General features: G+C 35.1%; 1 protein-coding gene across 1 annotated transcript in view; it reads right to left on the bottom strand.

Moving 5' to 3' along the window:
* Positions 1-21855, bottom strand: part of LOC138701913 (uncharacterized) — a 50264-nt gene that overhangs the window by 1864 nt on the left and 26545 nt on the right. Inside the window, exons 14-18 of the mRNA XM_069829274.1 lie at positions 17914-18157; positions 9181-9393; positions 7543-7693; positions 3162-3276; positions 1315-2785 (exon numbers count right to left, since the gene is read on the bottom strand). Coding sequence (XP_069685375.1) covers positions 2697-2785; positions 3162-3276; positions 7543-7693; positions 9181-9393; positions 17914-18157 — 812 coding nt within the window. The 3' untranslated portion in view covers positions 1315-2696. The remainder of the gene's footprint in view (positions 1-1314; positions 2786-3161; positions 3277-7542; positions 7694-9180; positions 9394-17913; positions 18158-21855) is intronic.

Raw genomic sequence — 21855 nt, 5'->3', positions numbered from 1 at the left:
ATTGATTTCTACTCTCTGTATGCTTCTCTATTTACTTTCAACAAGTTATTGGCAACAATACAATATATTTAGGACACCAATGTATTGAGATCTACTTTGTACGCCAACATCACGTATTCAGTATTACTTCATAGCTATGCAAACTTACGTCGTTTTAATTTGTTTTTAATATTTGACATGATCTTTTAAAGTTGTTTTGAAGATTAATATTGTCACTATGTCATATCTTTACTCCAGTTATGTCAGTTCCAAATGTAAAGCAAAGTTTTTGTAATTGATTTTAGATGATATCTGTTATATCTCGTACCTGAAGATGCCCTACAAAGGGCGAAAACGTTAGTATTAAGACTAAATAAGATGTAACACATCAATGTTTGTCTTTCATATGTAATCAATGCTTATGCCATAAGACGGAATAAATAATTAATTATATTTTGATATATGTTATTAAAGTTTTTCATGTCAAAAGTGAAAATACGGTAAGAGGCATATTTCCATCCTTTATCACAATTTTGTACACATATTGTTCATTAAAGCATTGAATTGGATGGTGATTAGCAATAGTGATCCAAGCGCCAAAAACCTGTTTCTAGATATTGGCGATTGAAATAAATCTGTTTTTTTTTTTTTTAATATATATATATATATATATATATATAAAACGTATTATAACATTCATACTATTACAAAAATAGCACAATAATACCAAAAAAGGCTAACTGATTTTTGATAAGAGACCAGCAGGTGAATTAATATCTTAAACCAAAATAAATAAATGAATTTTATGCAATAAACGAATTTTTGCTTATAAATAGCAGCAAAATTAAGATATCGTATTCTTGATTTTTTCCGAGTTAAATTAGCCTAACATCAACAAATATGTGCAAATATCTCATATAAATATATATATTTTTTTCATATTGTCGGTTGGTCTATTATTGCGTAACTCCGACCAATTGTAGTATGTCCACTTTCTGAACTCTCATTGTTTCTGTGTTTAGTTTAGAAAAGGCACATGTCCAAGACAAAAAATCCATAAAAACCACCCTTTTCATTTAAAAAATCTGAAACTCGTGTGTAAAGTGTATTTTAGTATCTTTCTCAATATGCAACACAAAGAATTGAAAGAAAGAATTTTTCTTTAATTCAAATAGTTTTTTGTCTCTCCTGTAAAATTGGGAAAATTTGACTTGTGTCCTTTCTAAAATAAACGATTCATTTACAGTTTTTTAACCATCAAGGTTCAACATGGGTACACTTTTCAAGATCAAACTTTTAACAAGTAATAGTACCTCACTATTCTCTGTTACCTACCAGACGCTGTTTGATGCAAGAGACCACAACTCTGACAGGGTAGCAGCCGGCAGATATTCCTCTGGTTCATGCATCACACCTCATTTTATAGGTTTGGCAGTCCTGCTATTTGTGGATTTTGGCTCTTTCTAAGATTCAAAATGCAACTACTCAACAGGAACAGATTTCAAGATTTTAGGGCAGAAGAAATCAAGACCAACGCAATGGAGCACCCAAAAGTCTCCCTAATAAAGTAGGAAAAAAAAAGCTTTGGAAAATGCTTTCAATAGTGGAAGTATTAAATAAAAATGGGCCCATTTCGAAAGGAACTCGGTTTTGATTTAAAAAGATTGGCCTACTGCAATTTTTTTTTATGTAAGGCTGGATACTTCTTGATCACATCTCGCATAATTTTATTCTAATGTGAGCATAAGATAATATTATTCATTAGTTTCTGTGTTAAATTTTCACCTACGTCATAATTTCTTTTACTTTAAGTATAGTATTTTTTTTTTCTTGCAAATTTGGTAAATAATTTAAAGCATAACTTTCTTACATACTTTATAACCTCATTTTCTTTTTGTCACGCAACCACAACTCGTCAAATGATGCGATTTGGTCCATAATCAAACATTATAAAGTTCGTGTTTTCCTCGGGTGTCTGTAAAAACACTGGTCATAACTCCCCTTTCTACAATGGGTTTGTCACAGTATTATATAAAGTAAATTTACTCAAAATATAGAATAAATAAATAATTATAAAGCTCCCAGATACATTTTGGTCATTAGTAAGACTTGTGTCTCACACAAGTCATAAGCATATTAATATCATGATCAAAAAGAGATTCCACAAAAACATACCCATTACGAAAGAAATATCAATCGTTCTTTACTTCTCTACAAAATCGCCAACCAAAACAAAACATGTTGGCTTTGAACCTTTCCAGTTTAAAATGTCCTCGTATTCCAGTACCTCACACCTAATAATACACACGATTGATGGACATCTCTGTTGACCTCGAAGTAATAGCCTCGCATCTGATTCTTTGTAAAACCGAACAGATTGTAGTCCAAGATGGACAGATCTGGACTGTATGTTGACAGGTGAAAATGTTTATTTTTCTCCATGTACAGCAGTGTGAGGGTCTGCCTGTCATGAGAACAACTTCTTTTCGTAGGCATTTGGCATGTATTGCAATGATTCTAATTAAGTGAAGAAGTTAAACCATAAGAGCTTTACTTAACTTCTGAGATGGTGGCACAAATGCGTTTATCAGAATGGTGATTTCGTTCAGAAGTAGAGAAAGATAAGAAATGTTCCTTGTAATGACTATGTTCCTCTGGATAACTTTTACTGATCATGTTACTAATGTGTAAGGGAATGTTGGTATGACCTTGTTAATTTATTTGCTGTGTAAGGGATAAAGAAGCCCAGGCCTTGGTCGCCTAAGTGCCACACAGTATAGCTTGGGAACATCTTCATACCTCCCATCTGAAAGCAATGACAAAAGATTCATATAAATCAACTTCACTGAAAGTGATATTAAATTATGGAATTTCTTCAAAATGAATTGTTAAATACGAGTAGAACATTAACAGGTGATTATCGTAAATTAATTCAGTTATCCATACCCAAAGTCAGTAAAGAAATACGAAATGGTGGACCCAACTATTTCTAAGGCAATTAAGTTGAAATTGTACACAAGAGGAACTGTGATCATATAAAACAAAATTAGGGGGTATGCGTTTGTTGATATGTAAAAAAAATTTTTTTGCTCATATAAGGGATATCCTAATATGCATATACAAATACTTTCTTTCTAAAAAATACTGAAACACTGAGAACTAAGGTTCACTTTAACACATACCTGATATATTCTTTTTCATTTTTCGACATAGGATATGAAATCGATTCTGTTCCTTATCTGCAACTTTTAACAAACCTTGAAGCACTCTTTTACCAATTGGATCATGTGGATTCCACTGAAAAAGAAAGATTAAAAAACACAAAACTCACTTTTATTCATTTTTAAATATACTACTGGAAATATGAACATTAATGTATGGAGTGTAGGCTTTCACGGCCGGCGTCAATAGTAGAAAAGTTTTCCGGGCTATGAGGCCGTGGTCTGTTGGTTGTGAGACCAAACGTTTCGTTCACTGCTGCGGTGAACATCTTCAGTGGTGAAGATGTTCACCGCAGCAGTGAACGAAACGTTTGGTCTCACAACCAACAGACCACGGCCTCATAGCCCGGAAAACTTTTCTACTATTAATGTATGGGTTAACCATTTTTCTAAACTTTCTCTACATTCGATTTATCTTCTATGGTCATGGTCTTCGTTTTATTTTCTGATATTTTCAGGTTATATGCTTTAACCATATAGTTAAGGCTAGCAGGAAAGAAATGGGGATGCTCTAGGAATACTTTGAACACTACATACAAAATGTTTATACAGCCAGTGCTGACATACTGCAGAGAAATTTTACTTACTTCACCTTTCATGAACGAAATAGAATACGTTCAAAACCAAGCTCTCAGACTCATCACTGGTGGAATCAAAACAACTCCAATAGATTCTATGAGATTCCTCACTAATATTAACAGCATCAAAATGACAATAGAAGAAAAAGCACTGAATCAATATGAAAAACTTATTAGATTACCAGGAAACAATTGGCAATCATACAGTCCTCTCTGTAGATTGAAAACTAAAAAAAGTTTCATATCCACTGTTCAAGAATTAAAACAGAAAATCAATATCCCGAATTTAAAAGAAAACCTACAAATTAAACCAAACCCTTTAACTCTATTAAATATAGAATATAATCTAAATTTAACAGGAGAAATACTGAAATCAGAAGTAAATACTGAAATACTAAAACAATTGTCTTTAGAGACAATCAATATTAGGTACCCTCCACAAAACTGGCTTCATTTATACACTGACGGATCCTTGATCTCCAGAGAACAAGGTGCCGGTGCAGGTGTTACGTGCTGTCTCTTCTCACTTTATAGATCTCTTGGGTATGGAACAACAAGTTTTGATGGAGAAATCATTGCAATAAGTGAAAGTCTCAGGAATCTTCTATGCCACATCAATAAATTTAAAAATGCAGTTATATTGTCAGACTCCAAAGCAGCTATTCTATCAATAGTCTCTAAACACACACCTTCATCTCAAACAGCAGAAATAACTAAAATGCTCTCTCAATTAATATCACTCAATAAAAAAGAATTGTATTCCAATGGATACCATCCCATTGTGGAATCCTGGGAAACGAGAATGCAGATGCTTTAGCAAAGAAGGGCAGCACTGCTACGTACAGACCTGTTACTAAATCTACGTATTACTCTGTGAAAAGATTTATTAAATCTACATACTTAGACTTCAACAAACAAAATTTGATAACACAATCTCAAGGGAAAAAATGGAACTCTCTGCATCAAAATCCACAGTTAATTCCCGATTTACCACACAAATCGTCTGTAGCTGCATTTAGATTGGCAACAGGCCATGATTGTTTGGCCAAACACCTGCATAGAATTGGAATATATCAGTCCCCTAACTGCCCATTGTGCAACTCAAACCAAGAAATGGATTCGGAACACCTCAAAATTTGTGCTTCAGTGGCTGGCCATGATAATATCTTTGAAAAAATATTGGAGTGCAAGAGGTCAAATGTGGAGTGTCGTTTCAAATCGTATTAAATACATCCTCGGTCGAAATTTAGTTTGAAGCGATTTCGCATAGCTGAGACGGTATTCTTTAAGACCCAGATCTCATATTGAAGCAATTCGTATTCTTTCCCGCCTTTTTTCTATGATGAAAATTATGTGTTGGATCAAATCATATTATGTACAACTCCCATGATGTGTCGGATCAAATCGTATTATGTACAACTTCCATTACTTAAAATCTTAAATGTATAGCGTTGGCCAGCGTGCTGTATCTTCCCGCCATTATTGAGTTTCCCTCTGTTTTACAACATTGTGATTATCAAGGTATGTACAATAGCAAAATCTATTAAGAGCATTAAGGTATAATCAGAGAGAGGAGAGATGGTGCCCAAAAGAGAGCACAATATGTAGCTAAGAAGAGGGAAGTAGTGTAATTTACCTCTAAATTAAGAGCAAGTGGTCCACACCTGTGGAGTAACGTGAGCACGTCTGGCCGCGAAACCAGGTGGCCCGGGTTTGATTCCCGATCGGGGCAAGTTACCTGGTTGAGGTTTTTTCCGTGGTTTTCCCTGTACCCTATATGAGCAAATGCTGGATAACTATCGGTGCTGTACCCCGGACTCATTTCACTGGCATTATCACCTTTACTTCATTCAGATGCTAAATAACCTCAGATGTTGATAGAGCGTCGTAAAATAACCTACTATAAGATAGAGCAAGGGAATCACATTACAATAGAAGTAAAAGTCAGAGACTTTATTTGGCTTCCGACTTAAATATTGCAAAACTCTTCAAAATGTACAATTAAAGTGTTAATACCCGACTAAAGAGTAAAAAGATTGTCCCCCCCCCCCCCAAATATTTATCGGACAGAATTCAATTGGCTATAGGATTTTGTACACCGGACAATGATGAATGCAGTTATTGCGCACACATGCTATTCCTAATAAGAAACTGCGATGATATATATATATATATATATATATATATATATATATATATATATATATATAGTATGTTTATTATTGTTATAGAGCTTAATAAAATACTGATATATGTAAGGATTAAAGAATAAAGTATACAGAGTGGGCACAAAGTCCTATTACTCCACATTATTGTGTGTCATGAGAATAATGGTGAACTGACTCTTTAGATACTTAGGTATACACAGTTAGTGTACAGTGGTAATTTTGTTTCTATGATTAAATTATGACCACAATTACATCAATAGTGTGCATATTTGAGGTATTTCAGATATTTAAGGGGGTAACGGAACTATGTGCTCACTCTGTAGATGCCATAATTATTTAACATTTATGTTCAATGTGAGTTAGAGATCGAACCGGGTGGCCGCACGATCCAAAGTAGGGCCTATGTCTCTTTAGGCAGCTCCGTTCGAAGGGTTGCAGGTAAGAAACTCGCTGTTCCTTATCATTATTTTCCAGCAGAAAGCAATAAAAACTATTGATGTATCGCCCTACATAGTATGCTGCTGTAAGAACCACAGAAAAAACTGACAAATGACAGGGCACAACTCAGCGTGGTTTATAGATGCAAATCGTATTATGTGACAAAATCGCTTCAAAACGTATTAAATCCACTGTGTCGGTGCAAAACGTATTAAGTGCAAACTTCAATTGACAATATCATGCATTAGATTAAACAATCAGTGTGAGTGATTATTACATTCGGTGTCATTTCACAATGCCTAAAAGGTGACACTAAGATATTTAACATTTTTCCATTATCTTAGCCATGAAACGTTTTTTACGTTTCCTGTAAAATTTGTTTTTCTGCATTTAATACAATTTGAAACGACACTCCACAAATGACTTTATTGTCAAATGCCTGGCATTAGAAAACAACAACAACAATATATAGTTAAGGCATGTATCTCTCTTTGAATATAATTAAGGTTGTTTGTATAGGATGGAAATTGTCAAGGCCACAGTTACTGAAGAAATGACAGCAAACAGAAAAGATTAAATATGGGAAATTTTGTTAATTCTGTTCTAAACTTTCATATTCATACCTCCTACTAAACTGATAAACTATTTATGCTTGTAAATTAATTTAATCTACCTATTATGTATTATATATTTCCTATAGTTTTTTACTTGTTCCACAGTTCAATGCTAGTGTTGACGTAAGATCTATGCAATACAACTAATAAAATAAAATTAAAATAATAATTATTATCGAATCAAGTGTGTCTGTGTGCTATTCAGTCCCGGATACATGCGGTCTATTGTAATTTATTGTGGTCATCCTCATATTTTCTACTTTATTTCTTGCTTTGTCTTTCAGATGTGTCTGCTGTAACAGGAGATTTTTGATCTGCAGATTGTGACGTAATATCTCTGAATCCTTTTTAGTCTGCAAATTTACGATGTAGGACCTTCAGCTTCAATTCTCTTTCAAAAGAAACCATGTTAAGGATCTTACCATACTTTAAAAGTTCACCACTTTCGAATTTAATTATAGGCATTATCAGCCTACTAAAGAGGACACAAGAACAGTTTACAGAACCTAAAATTACTTACTGAAGAATTACAATATATCTGTACCTGTCTTTGAGGCAAGTTAATTTCTCTACCATCCTGACTCACTAATTTCGTTATTAGGCCCCAATATGGCTTTGAAAGTCCTAGTAGCTCTTGTACCTGTACATCTTTCATGAATATGAGAACTTTTCCCAAAATATCTTCCACACAGCAACTGCAAAAAATCAGCAAATCACAAAAACTACTCAAATTTTGATATATTTCATATAGAATTTGTATATAAATACACAGACACAATAAGAGAATTCAGGCTTCCACAGCTTTCAGAAGAATTCTAGATTTCCAGTGATATGTTGAATCTGAATATCAGCAACGTTTCACAACTAGGTTTAAAGTTTTTGGGAATTTGCCCAGAATCAGTGCATGTGATACTGAGAGCTCCTCTCCAACAGCTAGGTTGCTCTTTGTCCTTACTTTCCATTCTGAATGTAGGCGGTCTCTAATTTTGGCACAGTGCAAATATCCAAAAACCTCATGCCATGTTGAACACCATGAAATTTTCAAATTTTAATTTCATAACCCGTATATAAAAGTTTTATCGTCAGTGTTGTATTGCTCAACATCTAAAGATCTGCCTACTGGATTTATTGCGAACAATCATTTCATTCATTCATAGTTTTCTGCCCAAGGTCAGGTCTTCCATTGCAAACCCAGCATTGTCCAATCTTCCCTATTTTTCACCTTCCTCTTAGTCTCTGCATACGATTCATGTATCTTAATGTTGTCTATCACATGATATCTTCTTCTGCCCCGAACTTTAAAATGGATCCAAAAGAATAGGTGACCTTGATGTTTTGGGTAATACCACTTTGGTAATGGAACATACAAGCAGCATCACAGCATTGGAGATATTAAGTCTAAACACATGGTTTGAAATCTAAATCATGAAGTCATGGTGAAGTTTTAAATAATGACACGATAGACATTGTGGAACAGTCTCTAAATGAAAGAGCAGTTCAAGTTTTCGTCCCATCATGGTTAATGACTTCACTGTTATCATTGTTACAGTCCGCATCACCGTTTTTGGCGTGTGAAATAAGTAATGTGAACATTAAGTACGAGTGTTTTACCTTTGCAGCAGTCAGTTTGACAACTGTGTTTGACAAATGATTGATGTGACGTGTATAGGAAGTGGTACCATTCTCAGCTGCACTAGCAACATGCTCGCAAACTGGGCACTATACTCTAGGACACAAAACCGCTGGCACCAGGTGTATGAAAGAGTAACTCTCAAAATTTTTGTCCTATTCTGGTTGTCAAAGTTACCTATTGATAAATTGTTTACAGTCAACACTAACCTGAAAGTTAATGTGTGGTACAAAGTTACTTGCATAAGCAGTGAACCTTAAACTGTATGTGTCCCCTGGGTGGTGCAAAATGAGCAACAGCACAGGCAAAAATATGAAAAACCTCTCAAAACTGTACTGGAATGCCAGAAGACTCATGGATTGAATCCTTATGTCTCGCCATTAGATAATAACAATAACAATGTTACATAAAGTTTTAAATTTCATTTTTATTTAGTAACACAGCTGTGGACAGCCAAAGTGACACTTAGTGGTAAAGAAATAAAAAAAGGTGCACTGTATAAAATACTCAGTGCCTAGCAATAACTTCTTATGTTATATTCTTACGACTTACGTTGCACTTGCACTGAGAACAGCAGCTGGTGGATAGGAGCTACAACTAACACAACAGCCATTTTTAAACTGGTTCTTGCAATGTAAGCATGACGTGACCACAGTCAACTTAAGAATCTTTAACTTGCTGAGCGAGCCCCACAGTAACTTGCCGCTTGGTACACGCCCAGCCTCTTGAGTTAATATGCAACTCTTACCCCAGTCCTCTGGGATGCTGCAAGCAAACACATAAAATGATATTACTATTTAATCTCTATTAAAGACGTAGGAAAAAAAAAGAGAGATCCTCATTAATACATCATTGTTGCTATCAGAAACGTAATTTCATTCTCTCCTAGTTTGCCTATACTTTTGTGTCCACTCTTCTTAAACAACAATAATAAATCAAATGTACCTGTAAATTATTAACATTATTATACAGTTAAAATGTGTCTGAAAACACCACCTTGAGGTAATCCAGAATGCGTCTGTCTTTATTTATAGATATTGAATATTTGTATGTAACAAAAGTTTCTGTTATGTACTAGGGATTTTTGTAGCACATTTCTAATTAAAAAAGCAGGGAAACTAGTACTTCAAATAATTTCTTTCCTTCAGCAGGTCAAAAAAAAAAAAACTATTTATTTTTGTAGATAGTACAGTGGCACTGTTTTGTTTAGCTGCGCGGTTTTCATTTTCCTGTCGCTTGCCGCTAGGAGCTTATCTGCAGCCTACCAGTCTGCCGGCACTGAAACATTTATTTTTAAGTGCCACCCATAGATAGAAATCACATGGTGTTAAATCTAGACTTCGTGGGGCCCACAAATTTTTACTGATTGTATTGTATTGTATTGTATTTATTAACATTCCATGGTATTCATACATGCTTACAGCTAGAATATGGAACAAGTCAAAAAACTTAATACTATTATAAAGTCTTAATTTATAGTCACAGTCTAGATGATATATATACAGACGAGATTTACAACATAGTCTACTAGTACAACACAAAGTTTTAGTATCAATTTCATGAAGTGTTATTGAATGTCATGAATTCACCTACAGAATAGAAGGCGTGAGAAATTAGGTACTTCTTTAATTTGGCCCTAAATAATTTTATGTTTTGAGTTTCATTTCTTATATAGATAGGGAGGCTATTAAAAATTTTTACTGCCTATAATGCACTCCTTTTTGATAGCACGATAGACTTGCCGATGGAGTATGAAAGTCATTTTTTTGACGTGTATTTATGCTATGAACTGTTGAATTAGTTACAAAGTTTTCACGATTACATACGAGGAAGATTATTAATGAAAAGATATACTGACAAGCCATGGGCATTATTTGTAGTTTTTTGAAAATAGTCCTACACGATTCCCTAGATTTGGCACCTACTATTGATATTTACTATCTTTTGCATAGATCTAATAGCAAAACAAGCTGAATTTAGTTTGGGGGTAATTTCTTTAATATGATTTTTCCAATTTAACACATTATCGATTTTTAAGCCAAGAAATTTGGGTGTTGTTGTTTCTAATAGGGATCTATTATTAATTATTGCGCTAGAAATTTGCGACATTGAATTTGAACAGGATTTAAATTGAATTATGTTAGTTTTGTTACAATTTAATACTAATTTATTGACTGAGAACCAGTCACATATTTTGAAGAGAATTTCCTCTGTTGAAGATTGGAATGTGTTGGAGTTAATGGCTGTAATTACTATACTTGTGTCATCTGCAAATAATGTAGGATGACCTACATCTTTTTTTAGGGGGGGGGGGGGCAAGATCATTTATAAACACTAGAAAAAGTAGGGGACCTAATATTGATCCTTCCGAAATTTCGACGTAATTCTCTCATGGATTCTTTGGCAGTATGAGCAATGGAGAGTCTTGTTGGAAATATACTGAGGAACGTTCTCCATAAGTCAGTTCATCTAAAAAAATCCGCATACAATAAATGAGCTGAAAGACTATATAAGAGCCAAAATCGAGTCAATCAGTGAAGCAGAAATTCTTAAAGTAATTAACAATTTCATAAGAAATTGTCAACAGTGTGTAGCAGTTGGTGGGGGACATTTTCAACACCTACTTTGAGCTGGGTAAGTACAAATTCCTATACTAAATGTTTCAGTGTCAGCAGACCGGGTGGTCACTTGGCCGCAGATAAGCTCCTAGCGGCGGGCAACGGGAAAATGAAAACCACGCGGTTAAACAAAACAGTGTCACTAGAAATTACTTACCGAAATATTAAAGGCAGAAATACTTGAAATGATCAATGAAATATATGATGATCACTTTCTTATACATATATACAGATGGTTCACTATCTTAAGAAGACAAGTCTGGAGTTGGATACTACATCCCATTAACACATGAAAAGTACTTCAGCCCATGCTCTTCTGTTTCAAGCCTTCACACAGAGTTACTTGCTATTGATGCAGCTCTTCAATGCTGCAAAGCTTCTTATTATAGACATCTGCATATTTACAGACTCAAAAACAGACCTTCAAACAATAGTCAAATATACACAAACTGCTTATGCTTTCAGAGTTATATCTATTGTGCAATTAATAAATCAGCTTTCTAAAACTGGTAAATACATCACCTTTCAATGGATACCAAGCCATTGTGGAGTGCAAGATAACGAGACAGCAGATGAAATAGGAAAAACTGCATCAAACCTTTCACCAATACCACGACCTACAGATTCCCTTGACAAAATAATAAATAATATTCATGACATGGCAAATAAGCAATGTACAGAAGATTCGTTAAGTGGACAAACAGGAAGAGCACTATGGAAAATTTTGAAACAACCCAACAATATTAAAATCTACTGTGATATTCCCAGATATGCATAAACTTTTGCTGCATGGGCTATAGTCCTGTCGTTCTAATTTCTGGTAGCCAATCGCGTTGCAGGTCGGCTACATTTAAACGTGTGCGTCTTGTGATTCGCTGATTCATTTCTTAAGGCTCGATAAATACTTAATATAATCGCCCGCCATTTTAGTTCTTTCGTTGGCGTTCGCAGAAAGCACACGAAGACGTTATTTGCCGCTCAATTATTTGCTGAATTACATTGCATTTGATTTATTATCATAGGAGCTACGACATGGTAATGTTTAACGGTGTGGCAAATAGATTCCTCGTATGGTAGTTCGGCAATGTAAGAACAAAAATGGCGAACGATACTACCTACCTAGACTTTATAAAGCCTTCACTTTCTAAGACGTAAGCAAAGAGGCGGAGTCATGCCGGAAATAAGTGTCGGGACTATAGAATTGGACACCTTGTTACAGAAGTTTACCTGCACTGCTTTAAATTATCAGAATTACCACTATGTAAAAAATGTTTAACAGAAAAAAAAACAATAGAACACATCCCACTTCACATAAACTGCAGAAAAAAATGAAAACCCACTCCCTACATAAAATTCTCACCAATCCACAGTTCTGGAAAATTACACATTTGTTTTACAGTGGACATCATGTAATCAGCTTATAGCTGGACATACGTCGTATTAAGTAGTAAGAAGTAAGTACTTACCATTCCCAAAACCCCCATCTACGATAATGGCTCGAATTCATAACTGACTTCCTTGTTCACGATAAACAGAAACACAAATGGAAAATGACAGCTTACAATAATTCCCGCCAAATTTCTTTCACTAGGATGCAGCACTCTCAAAGTCAGTCACATCATTACATAGATTAGTGAAATTCAAAGACTCTGTACAAGAAATGGAGGGTATAAAAATATAGTATTTCAATGTGCTGGTGTATTAGAAACTTTCGTTACACAATATATAAATAACTCAATGGCATTATTATCGACTGCTTTACTACAGACATAGGTGGAAATGATGTAATTTCCTGTTACTTTATAACTTCACTACATAACTAATGGATGACGTCATCCTATTACAAGAATTAGTATGTACGCCATAAGAAGAATGCATGCTGCTTATAAATCGTTTTATTAAATGCCGTGTATTAAAAAAGTCTGTACAAACAATGCAACGTTTAAGCCCATTCAGATGTCCAGCAAGAAAGTGTACAGTCCTTGATGGATTTATCAATACCTCAGTGCAATAGGGGACAACTTGAAAGTTTTGTATGAGATATGGTGTATACCAGACGTCTCAAGGCCAATGCATAAAAGTTGTTACAGAGAGAAAGTGTAAATAGCGTAGTCAGCTAAAGAGATAAGCGCAATACTCGAAGATAGCTGATTGCTGATTCATGTCACATGCATGTGTGAGCTAAGTTGTAACTGTCACAGGAGAAATTCCACAAAGCTGCACTTCTGAGCTGTACTGTCACAATAGATGGTTGTTTTTGCAAGGAATAAAATTTTACAAGTAGTTTGCAGTAATAATAATAATAATAATAATAATAATAATAATAATAATAATAATAATAATAATATAATAAACTTATTTTCTAATTATATATTAATGACTAAAAATAAGACATCTGAAGCATGAAGAACCATACATATTACCTAATTATTTAAGCACAAGGAACTGGCCACTCTACCCCATTATCTCCTAGCCTAGTTGCCTCATAAGTGGTGCCTTGTTGGTATCACTTGTGAGGTTCAGACCTGTCTTCGGACAGTTGACTAAACAACAACAATACTTCATTTCCAATAAATGGTTCTTGGTATCTCTCTTTTTTTTTTTTAAGTTTATACTATATTTAATAAAATAAAATTCAATTAAATAATAATAATAATAATAATAATAATAATAATAATAATAATAATAATAATAATAATAATAATAATAATAATTAAATTACAATTAAACTTGTTGGTTGTTAAAGTACAGGGACATCATTTTATTTTTACTTCAATTTTTATTGTACCTGAGTTTTTGAATGTACTTCACTCCCACCCCTTCTACTAATGAAGTTCCAACTGTCTTCCAGACAGAATCAAGGCCGCTTATAGTAAACAGCACTGAGTTACTGAGTATAGTACGTTCCAGAAATATGTTCGCGTTTTCCAGTGACGAAAGAACTTTTAATATTGAATCGTATTTTCGCACAGGTACTGTCCATTTGCCTACGTCGCATCCCGATTTCCCCCACCTGCTTCTGCACGGCCCTCTGTAAAAGCTGGGCTGTCTTAGCTCTTTTCTGAGAACATTAATTTCTGTTAGGAATTGGACGTTTACGTAATATTGTACAACTGTTTAAAATAACTTAAATAAAAGGGCCTCGTTAAGTAATAAACTGTCACGTGATTTCCCTCCTTTCTATGATCCTGCAGCATAACCATTTGGACGGACAGTAGATAACATGTCTGAGTAATTTTATCTATATGGGTCGGGCAGAAGTGAAGATTGAATTTACATTACATAAGGTACTCTTTTATAGAGTAGGTACAGAATTATTTCAACATGAGTTACTAGTACGAAGGACGAAACTGGTAATTGGAATTAGATGCAATAGTCTATAGTGCGATAATATGCACAAAAGAAATGAAGCCTGTAGGCTATCGAAATGAATGGCTACCATCTTCAAAAATGTGTTTAAATATCCATATTATGATTATTTTTCAATTGAACTTCATTATTCTCTATATTGTATGCTAATGTGCTGTAGACAGTACAATGTACAGTGCATAATGAATACGTTCGCATGGATAGCTCAGTTCGTGCGTAAAAACACTTATTCTTAATACAGTACTGCATTTTGATTAAATAAAAATCCTAATGAAAATTATCGAACTCAAAATCGCGATATTTCCTAGTTTACGTAAATGGATGAAGTACTTTTCTTCCCTCCTATACCTAGTAAAGTGATTTGTTTGTGTTTTACGCCAGTATCATCGAACTCCAGTTGTGGAAGGGGGTAGCAAACGGGTTTTCCGGTTCTCTAAAGGTATAGCCAGGTTAATATTAAAAATATTAGTAAAAATAAAATGATGTCCCTGTACGTATTCTTACAAAACGTCAATATTAATATATTAATTACAATAATAGTTAAATAATTTGTTTCGTAATGTTTTCAATAATTAACAATAACCAAAACATCTTAGAAATTCACAATTATTTTAAATTAGAACTATTCAAATTTTAAATCTGGTCTCAAATTCTTTTCTCAAATCCTTCAGTACTTTATTATATTTGTTTGATTCAAATTAGGTAACAATGTTAGATTAATAAAGTGGTAACAGTTACCCACCGGAATATGCGACTCCCACAATTTCACTTTCCCTATGAAAACTTTTATTTCTTCATATATTTGCGGTAATAAGGACATTCTTTCGTCGGAGATGGAAACAACATCGTAGCAGTTGCAGATGTCTATTCAAATGTCGCAACACGAACTGCTCCAAGAAGGCCCTATTGAGACGTCTGGTGTATACTATATGCTTTGAAATCTTTTAGTTCAATATGGAAGCAAGTAACTGAAGAGATGAGAATGGTATAGTCCAAAGCCACACTTTTATCAAAAACGGATTTTTGTGCGAGTTCATTTTTTACACATATGGAGAAGCTACTAGTGAAATATTATAAAATTTACTTAACAAATAACAGAAATACACGCTGAAGAAATTATGATACTGCATCTAAAGCATTGGATTCTCAACTTTCAATATGCTCTCCTGTAAAGTTTTGTCTTTGTGGCTTAGGGCTACACCATTCTCACTCCTTCAATTTATTGTCAGCAATGCACCTAATTATCCGGAGAATTTGAAGAGTCGCAGATTAAAGTGTATGTTTTAGTGAACAAACAAAGCTTTGAAAGTCGTTTATCTGAAAATGACAAATTTTAACTTATTTATGTATTGAAGTGAAGTACTTGTTATCATGTTGAAGAAAGGTCAATGTCATAGATCGTCATCCCATTGACTTCTCACATACATATGAGATTGCCCGCTGCCCTGATCATCTAATTGAGGGCAAGGAGGTCTGCATAGAGCTGCGCTGTAGTGGTGTGTCTATTAATCATGGTTGTGAGAAAGTAAGGGGAAAATTGGTGGAACAATACAATGTGACTGCAGTTTAACCATTTTTAATATATTATTTTTATATTTAATGGTATATAGTAATTTTTTACGAAAATTAAATGCAATTCAAAATTATTCCCCAATATGACAGCTCATTATTTTCTTTGAAGTCGTACGAATAAGGTAATAAAAGAAGAATTATTATTATTGAACATAACTATTCTAAAATAAACATAATATTGATCATTGTTAAAATGTTTAAAATGAAACAAAGAATAAACACGTCAATGAAAAGTGATATTCTCAAATGATAGGACCTACGTAATTTTTAGTCATAATTTCTCTCACTTTATCGTCTCTTTTGCAGTCTCTTGTTTTTCAACAACTTTTCTCTTTGGTGTTATTTTTTGGACACAGCTTAGCTATGGGCATGATTTAATATTTTCGTCACCTAGTTTATTTCTGCGATGGGACGTGACAAATTTAATTGTGGAAAACAACTATCACATAAAGATGTGGTACAAAACATGCATAAAGTAACTACATGCGACATGATTTGCAGTCTGGGTAATCTTTCTCTTGGTAAACATAAATAGAAATCATTCAGGATTTTTCTGTGTTAGGACATAGCATTCAGTTCATATTAATTTTTTACACCGATGAACACTAGCTGCAATTCAGGTACAATGTTATAAACATCTACTGGGAATGGTGTTGCGAATTGCCTGAACTCTGGCTCGATTTTTGCAAAGTCTTAAAACCTACATTCAACCTTACACAACTGATTTAAGGGGGGAGGTACACCACTGGCCTATAAAAATGCACTGAAATTAATTTTTTTATATCTCAGCTACTATAAAAGCTAAATGAACAAAACTTTTCATGCTTAATATATATACATTACATTTTATAAAACACTATTCAGAATATTAAAATAGCTAGTAATTACCTGTAAAAATAATACCAAATTTGCATAATTTTTTTACAATCGTAAAGCATTTACATACCGGTAATAAAATATCTGCATGCAAATCAAGCTTTCAGGTATAACTCCCTGTAAAGTTGATTTGAATAATTTCGAGGGAAAAATTGTTCCGGGGTTAGGAATCGAACTCGGGACCTTTGGGTAAACGTACCAATGCTCTACCAACTGAGCTACCCGGGAACTCTACCAGACATCGATCCAATTTTTCCCTCTATATCCACAGATCTCAAAGTGGGCTGACAACCATCAAGCAACCAACACTGAGTGCACACTAACTCTGTGTGACTTTTGTGGTTTTCTGTTAACGAACAGTGATGTGTATTAAGCAAATCAAGCTTTCAGGTACAACTCCGGGGCCGGGCATCAAACCCGGGACTTTTGGTTAAACGTACCAATGCTCTACCAACTGAGCCTATCCAGGAACTCTACCAGACACTCTACCAGACACCGATCCAATTCGTCAGATCTCAAAGTGGGCTGACACTGTTCGTTAACAGAAAACCACAATTTAAGTCACACAGAGTTAGTGTGCACTCAATGTTGGTTGCTTGATGGTTGTCAGCCCACTTTGAGGTCTGTGGATGTGGGGGGAAAAATTGGATCAGTGTCTGGTAGAGTTCCCGGGTAGCTCAGTTGGTAGAACATTGGTATGTTAAACCAAAGGTCCCAGGTTCGATGCCTGGCCCCGGAATAATTTTTCCCTCGAAATTATTCAAATATCTGCATGATTCTTTTACTGGAATGTTTTAAAGACCTACATCAAAATAGTCTAGGATCTTTTACATCCAAAACTGAACTGTACCTTACTTCTCGAATCACAGTCTTCGGCAAATTTAAGACTTCTATCCTGGTGAAATCTGTTGCCTGAAGGTAACTGTAAGAACTATTTCGGGAATTGTGCTTTGCTACAAATAAAGCTCTAATTCGAGCTCCTGAGATAAGACCATAAGGGTAAGCTCGTGATTTCCAATTGCTCAAGTAAAGTGAAACCTCTTCTCCAAAAGCAGAAGTCACATCTTTTAGCTTCAGAATTATGGTCTTCATATCTAAACATAAAACAATCATTACACACCTTTAATTGCAAGTAAAACATAGTTTCCTCTACTTTCACTGTATTATGAAAGAGAAGAATCAAATTAAAGAATAAAATTATTACACAATACATTGTGATGATAAACTGAAGCACCATAAGTTGAAATATTATAACCTGAGCTTTCCATGCCAGAGGTCCAGGTTCAAATACAGTGAAACCTCGATTCTGGGTTTTTCAGGGGACTGGACAAATTATACCCAGAATCGAGAAAAACCCAAAATGGGAGTTTTGTCAAAATTCAAAAAGAAACAGATGAACATATTTAAAAATTAATTTTTATGGTCTAACCTTAACTAAATACATGGCTTGTGGAAAGGCAAACCTCAAGAATATGCCATCCTCAATAACAATAGGCAGATATGACTTCGAGAGAGTGGATGAGTTTAAATACCTGGGATCAACAGTTACTCATTCTAATGATATTTCATATGAAATAAAGCAGAGGTTAATGGCTGCCAATAGAGCTTACTTCGCCTTAAGAAAATTACTTTGTTCAAGAATTTTATCTCGTACCACAAAGATAACTATCTATAAAACACTTATAAGACCTGTACTAGCATATGCTGCTGAGACGGGGTCCCTAACAAAAAAGGACGCTGGAAATTTGGATGCCTTTGAGAGGAAGATACTCCGTAAAATAATTGGCCCAGTATTCGAGAGAGGAAGATGGAGAAGGCAATATAATAATGAGTTGTATTCCATCTATAAAGATCCGCCTATTAGAAGAATAGTAAAAGCAGCAAGATTAAGGTGGGCTGGGCACGTGGCACGGATGAATGACGTAGAAATTCCTAAAAGGATATTAAATGGAAATCCTGGGGGCCAAAGAAGCCGTGGACGACCAAGAATAAGATGGCTGGATGGAGTTGAGGAAGACATATGTAAGATGGGATATAGGAATTGGAAAGCAATTTCGCAGGATCGAGACAACTGGCGGAAAATCGTGGAAGAGGCCAAGGTTCACAATGAGCTGTAACACCAAGAAAGAAGAAGAGAAGAACCTTAACTAAAAGAACAAAAATACTTTAAAAAGCTTCAAGACATTAAGTTCATTGGTTGATTCCATTAAGTTTATCTGTCACTTCTTGAAAAAATAAGAAACAATTGCGCACAAACGTGCAATTTAGTTTGGTATGAGTTACTTCTCTTTACTATATTCCACGAGTTCTCACTGAGCAACGAGTGGAGCTGGATGTGAATGACCGCGTGCCGTATTAAGTAGCAAAGTGAAAATAGTACAAACAATTCGTTCTAAAGTTTAAAGAATTGTGAAGTGAGTGTTTCGAGCAAAATGGATCCGGAAAATCTTACGGAAAGCATCGTCAAAATTAATAAGAAGATAGAAGAATTGCAAGAGGAGAACATGATGTTGAAGAGGAAAGTGAAAGACTTAGAAGAAGAGAAACTGAAGAATAATTTAGTATTTTTCAGGATCGAAGAACAGGAAAGAGAGCAATCTTGGGAAACATATGAGGTGATGCTGACTGTGTGCTGGAAGGGGATGGGATTAAGGACAAACCAGCATACAATCTAAGGAAATGGTGTGTCAGTGGAATGAAGGATTAATTAAGGGTGCACTGAATATGGATGAATAATGTTTAAGTGTGAGAAGGGTCATGATGAGTTTCTTTAATTAGTAGGAATGAGTAGGACGTATAGGAAGAGTAGAGGAGCTAAAAGTAGGACTAGACTAGATAGGTATCAGTAGGACAAAGAAGTAATATAGATAGATGTAAAGCAAATAATAGAGGGTAGGCCTAGTTAAGAAGTTCAGTAAAATTATTGTAGTGATTTGTAAATAAGTTGGGTCTGTGAAAATGCAGAGTAGAAAAAGTAATTGTTATGTTATTAGGAATAGGAAATAGTAGAAGGTAGGATTAGAAGGAAAGAAGGAATATTTAATAAACGCAGAAATATAGTAAGTGTGGTGAACGAACATGAAAGACATAGTGGGTGAACATTAAATGAGGAAGAGATGCGGTCATTAACATCGGGTATTGTGCAAGTTGTAAATAGTATATGGAAGGGACTGCTGGCCCAAATACTATAATGTGAAGGGCCAGCAGGACCAAAGGTTTGAGTGAGAATAAACCATACTACCAAACCATACTACCATATTCCACCAGACTTCTTGAAGAAATCAAGAATGGATGTCTGCTTTGCAGTCCAGGCAGTCTTGTTCTTGTAACTGCATGGCAGTGTGTTAAAATTTTTAAAACACTTTGGTTTTTCATATTTGCCAATTACCAAGGGTTTCAACTTCTCAGAACCATTTGCATTTGCACAGAGAAGAACAGTAATCCTCTTCTTACTTTTCTTCCCACCATGGCAGGTCTCTTCTTACATGTGGAGGTTCTTATCTGGCATCAGGGAGTAGAAGAGTCCCGTCTCATCGGCATTAAAGATATCTTTGGCATCATAGCCTTCAATGAGACATGGAAACACCTCATCTTTCCAATGATTCACCGACTCGTCTGGAAAACTTGCACTTTCACCACACACATTGTATGTGATGTCATGTCGCTGCTTAAAGCGCTGTAGCTATCCATTAGAAGCCTTAAAATAAAATTGTCCACTTTCAATCTTGTTGTGAACTGATTCTCACATGCTGTGGCACGTGATTAATGCATGGTTTCTGACTAGCGTGTGGAATCAGCTATCAGTAATCCTCTCCTTACTTTTCTTCCCACCATGGCAAGTCTCTCCTTTCATGTGGAGGTTCTTATCTAGCATCAGGGAGTAGAAGAGTCCCGTCTCATCGGCATTAAAGATATCTTTGGCATCATAGCCTTCAATGAGACATGGAAACACCTCATCTTTCCAATGATTCACCGACTCGTCTGGAAAACTTGCACTTTCACCACACACATTGTATGTGATGTCATGTCGCTGCTTAAAGCACTGTAGCTATCCATTAGAAGCCTTAAAATAAAATTGTCCACTTTCAATCTTGTTGTGAACTGATTCTCACATGCTGTGGCACGTGATTAACGCATGGTTTCTGACTAGCGTGTGGAATCAGCTATCAGTAATTCTCTCCTTACTTTTCTTCCCACCATGGCAAGTCTCTCCTTGCATGTGGAGGTTCTTATCTAGCATCAGGGAGTAGAAGAGTCCCATCTCATCGACATTAAAGATATCTTTGACATCATAGCTTTCAATGAGACATGGAAACACCTCATCTTTCCAATGATTCACCGACTCGTCTGGAAAACTTGCACTTTCACCACACACATTGTATGTGATGTCATGTCGCTGCTTAAAGCACTGTAGCTATCCATTAGAAGCCTTAAAATAAAACTGTCCACTTTCAATCTTGTTGTGAACTGATTCTCACATGCTGTTGCACGTGATTAATGCATGGTTTCTGACTAGTGTGTGGAATCAGCTATCTTGCTTGCGTGGGTACATGTGGCAGATAAGGAGAAGGATGGGAACTGTTACTGAAACGATCTTAAACAAGGATATAAGCATTTAGGGTTGGAAAAACACACAATCGAAGCTGGTTTGCCTTGTTAGGACAAAAAATGTATTTCTTAAATGTTGTTGTTTTCTAATGCCAGGCGTTTGACAATAAAGTCATTTGACCTCTTGCACTCCAATATTTTTCAAAGATATTATCACGGCCAGCCACTGAAGCACAGATTTTGA

The sequence above is a fragment of the Periplaneta americana genome, chromosome 6 (assembly GCF_040183065.1).
Source record: "Periplaneta americana isolate PAMFEO1 chromosome 6, P.americana_PAMFEO1_priV1, whole genome shotgun sequence".
Lineage (NCBI taxonomy): Eukaryota > Metazoa > Arthropoda > Insecta > Blattodea > Blattidae > Periplaneta > Periplaneta americana.
The sequence above is the reverse complement of the archived record's forward strand: the minus strand, read 5'-3'. Positions and strand labels throughout refer to the sequence as shown.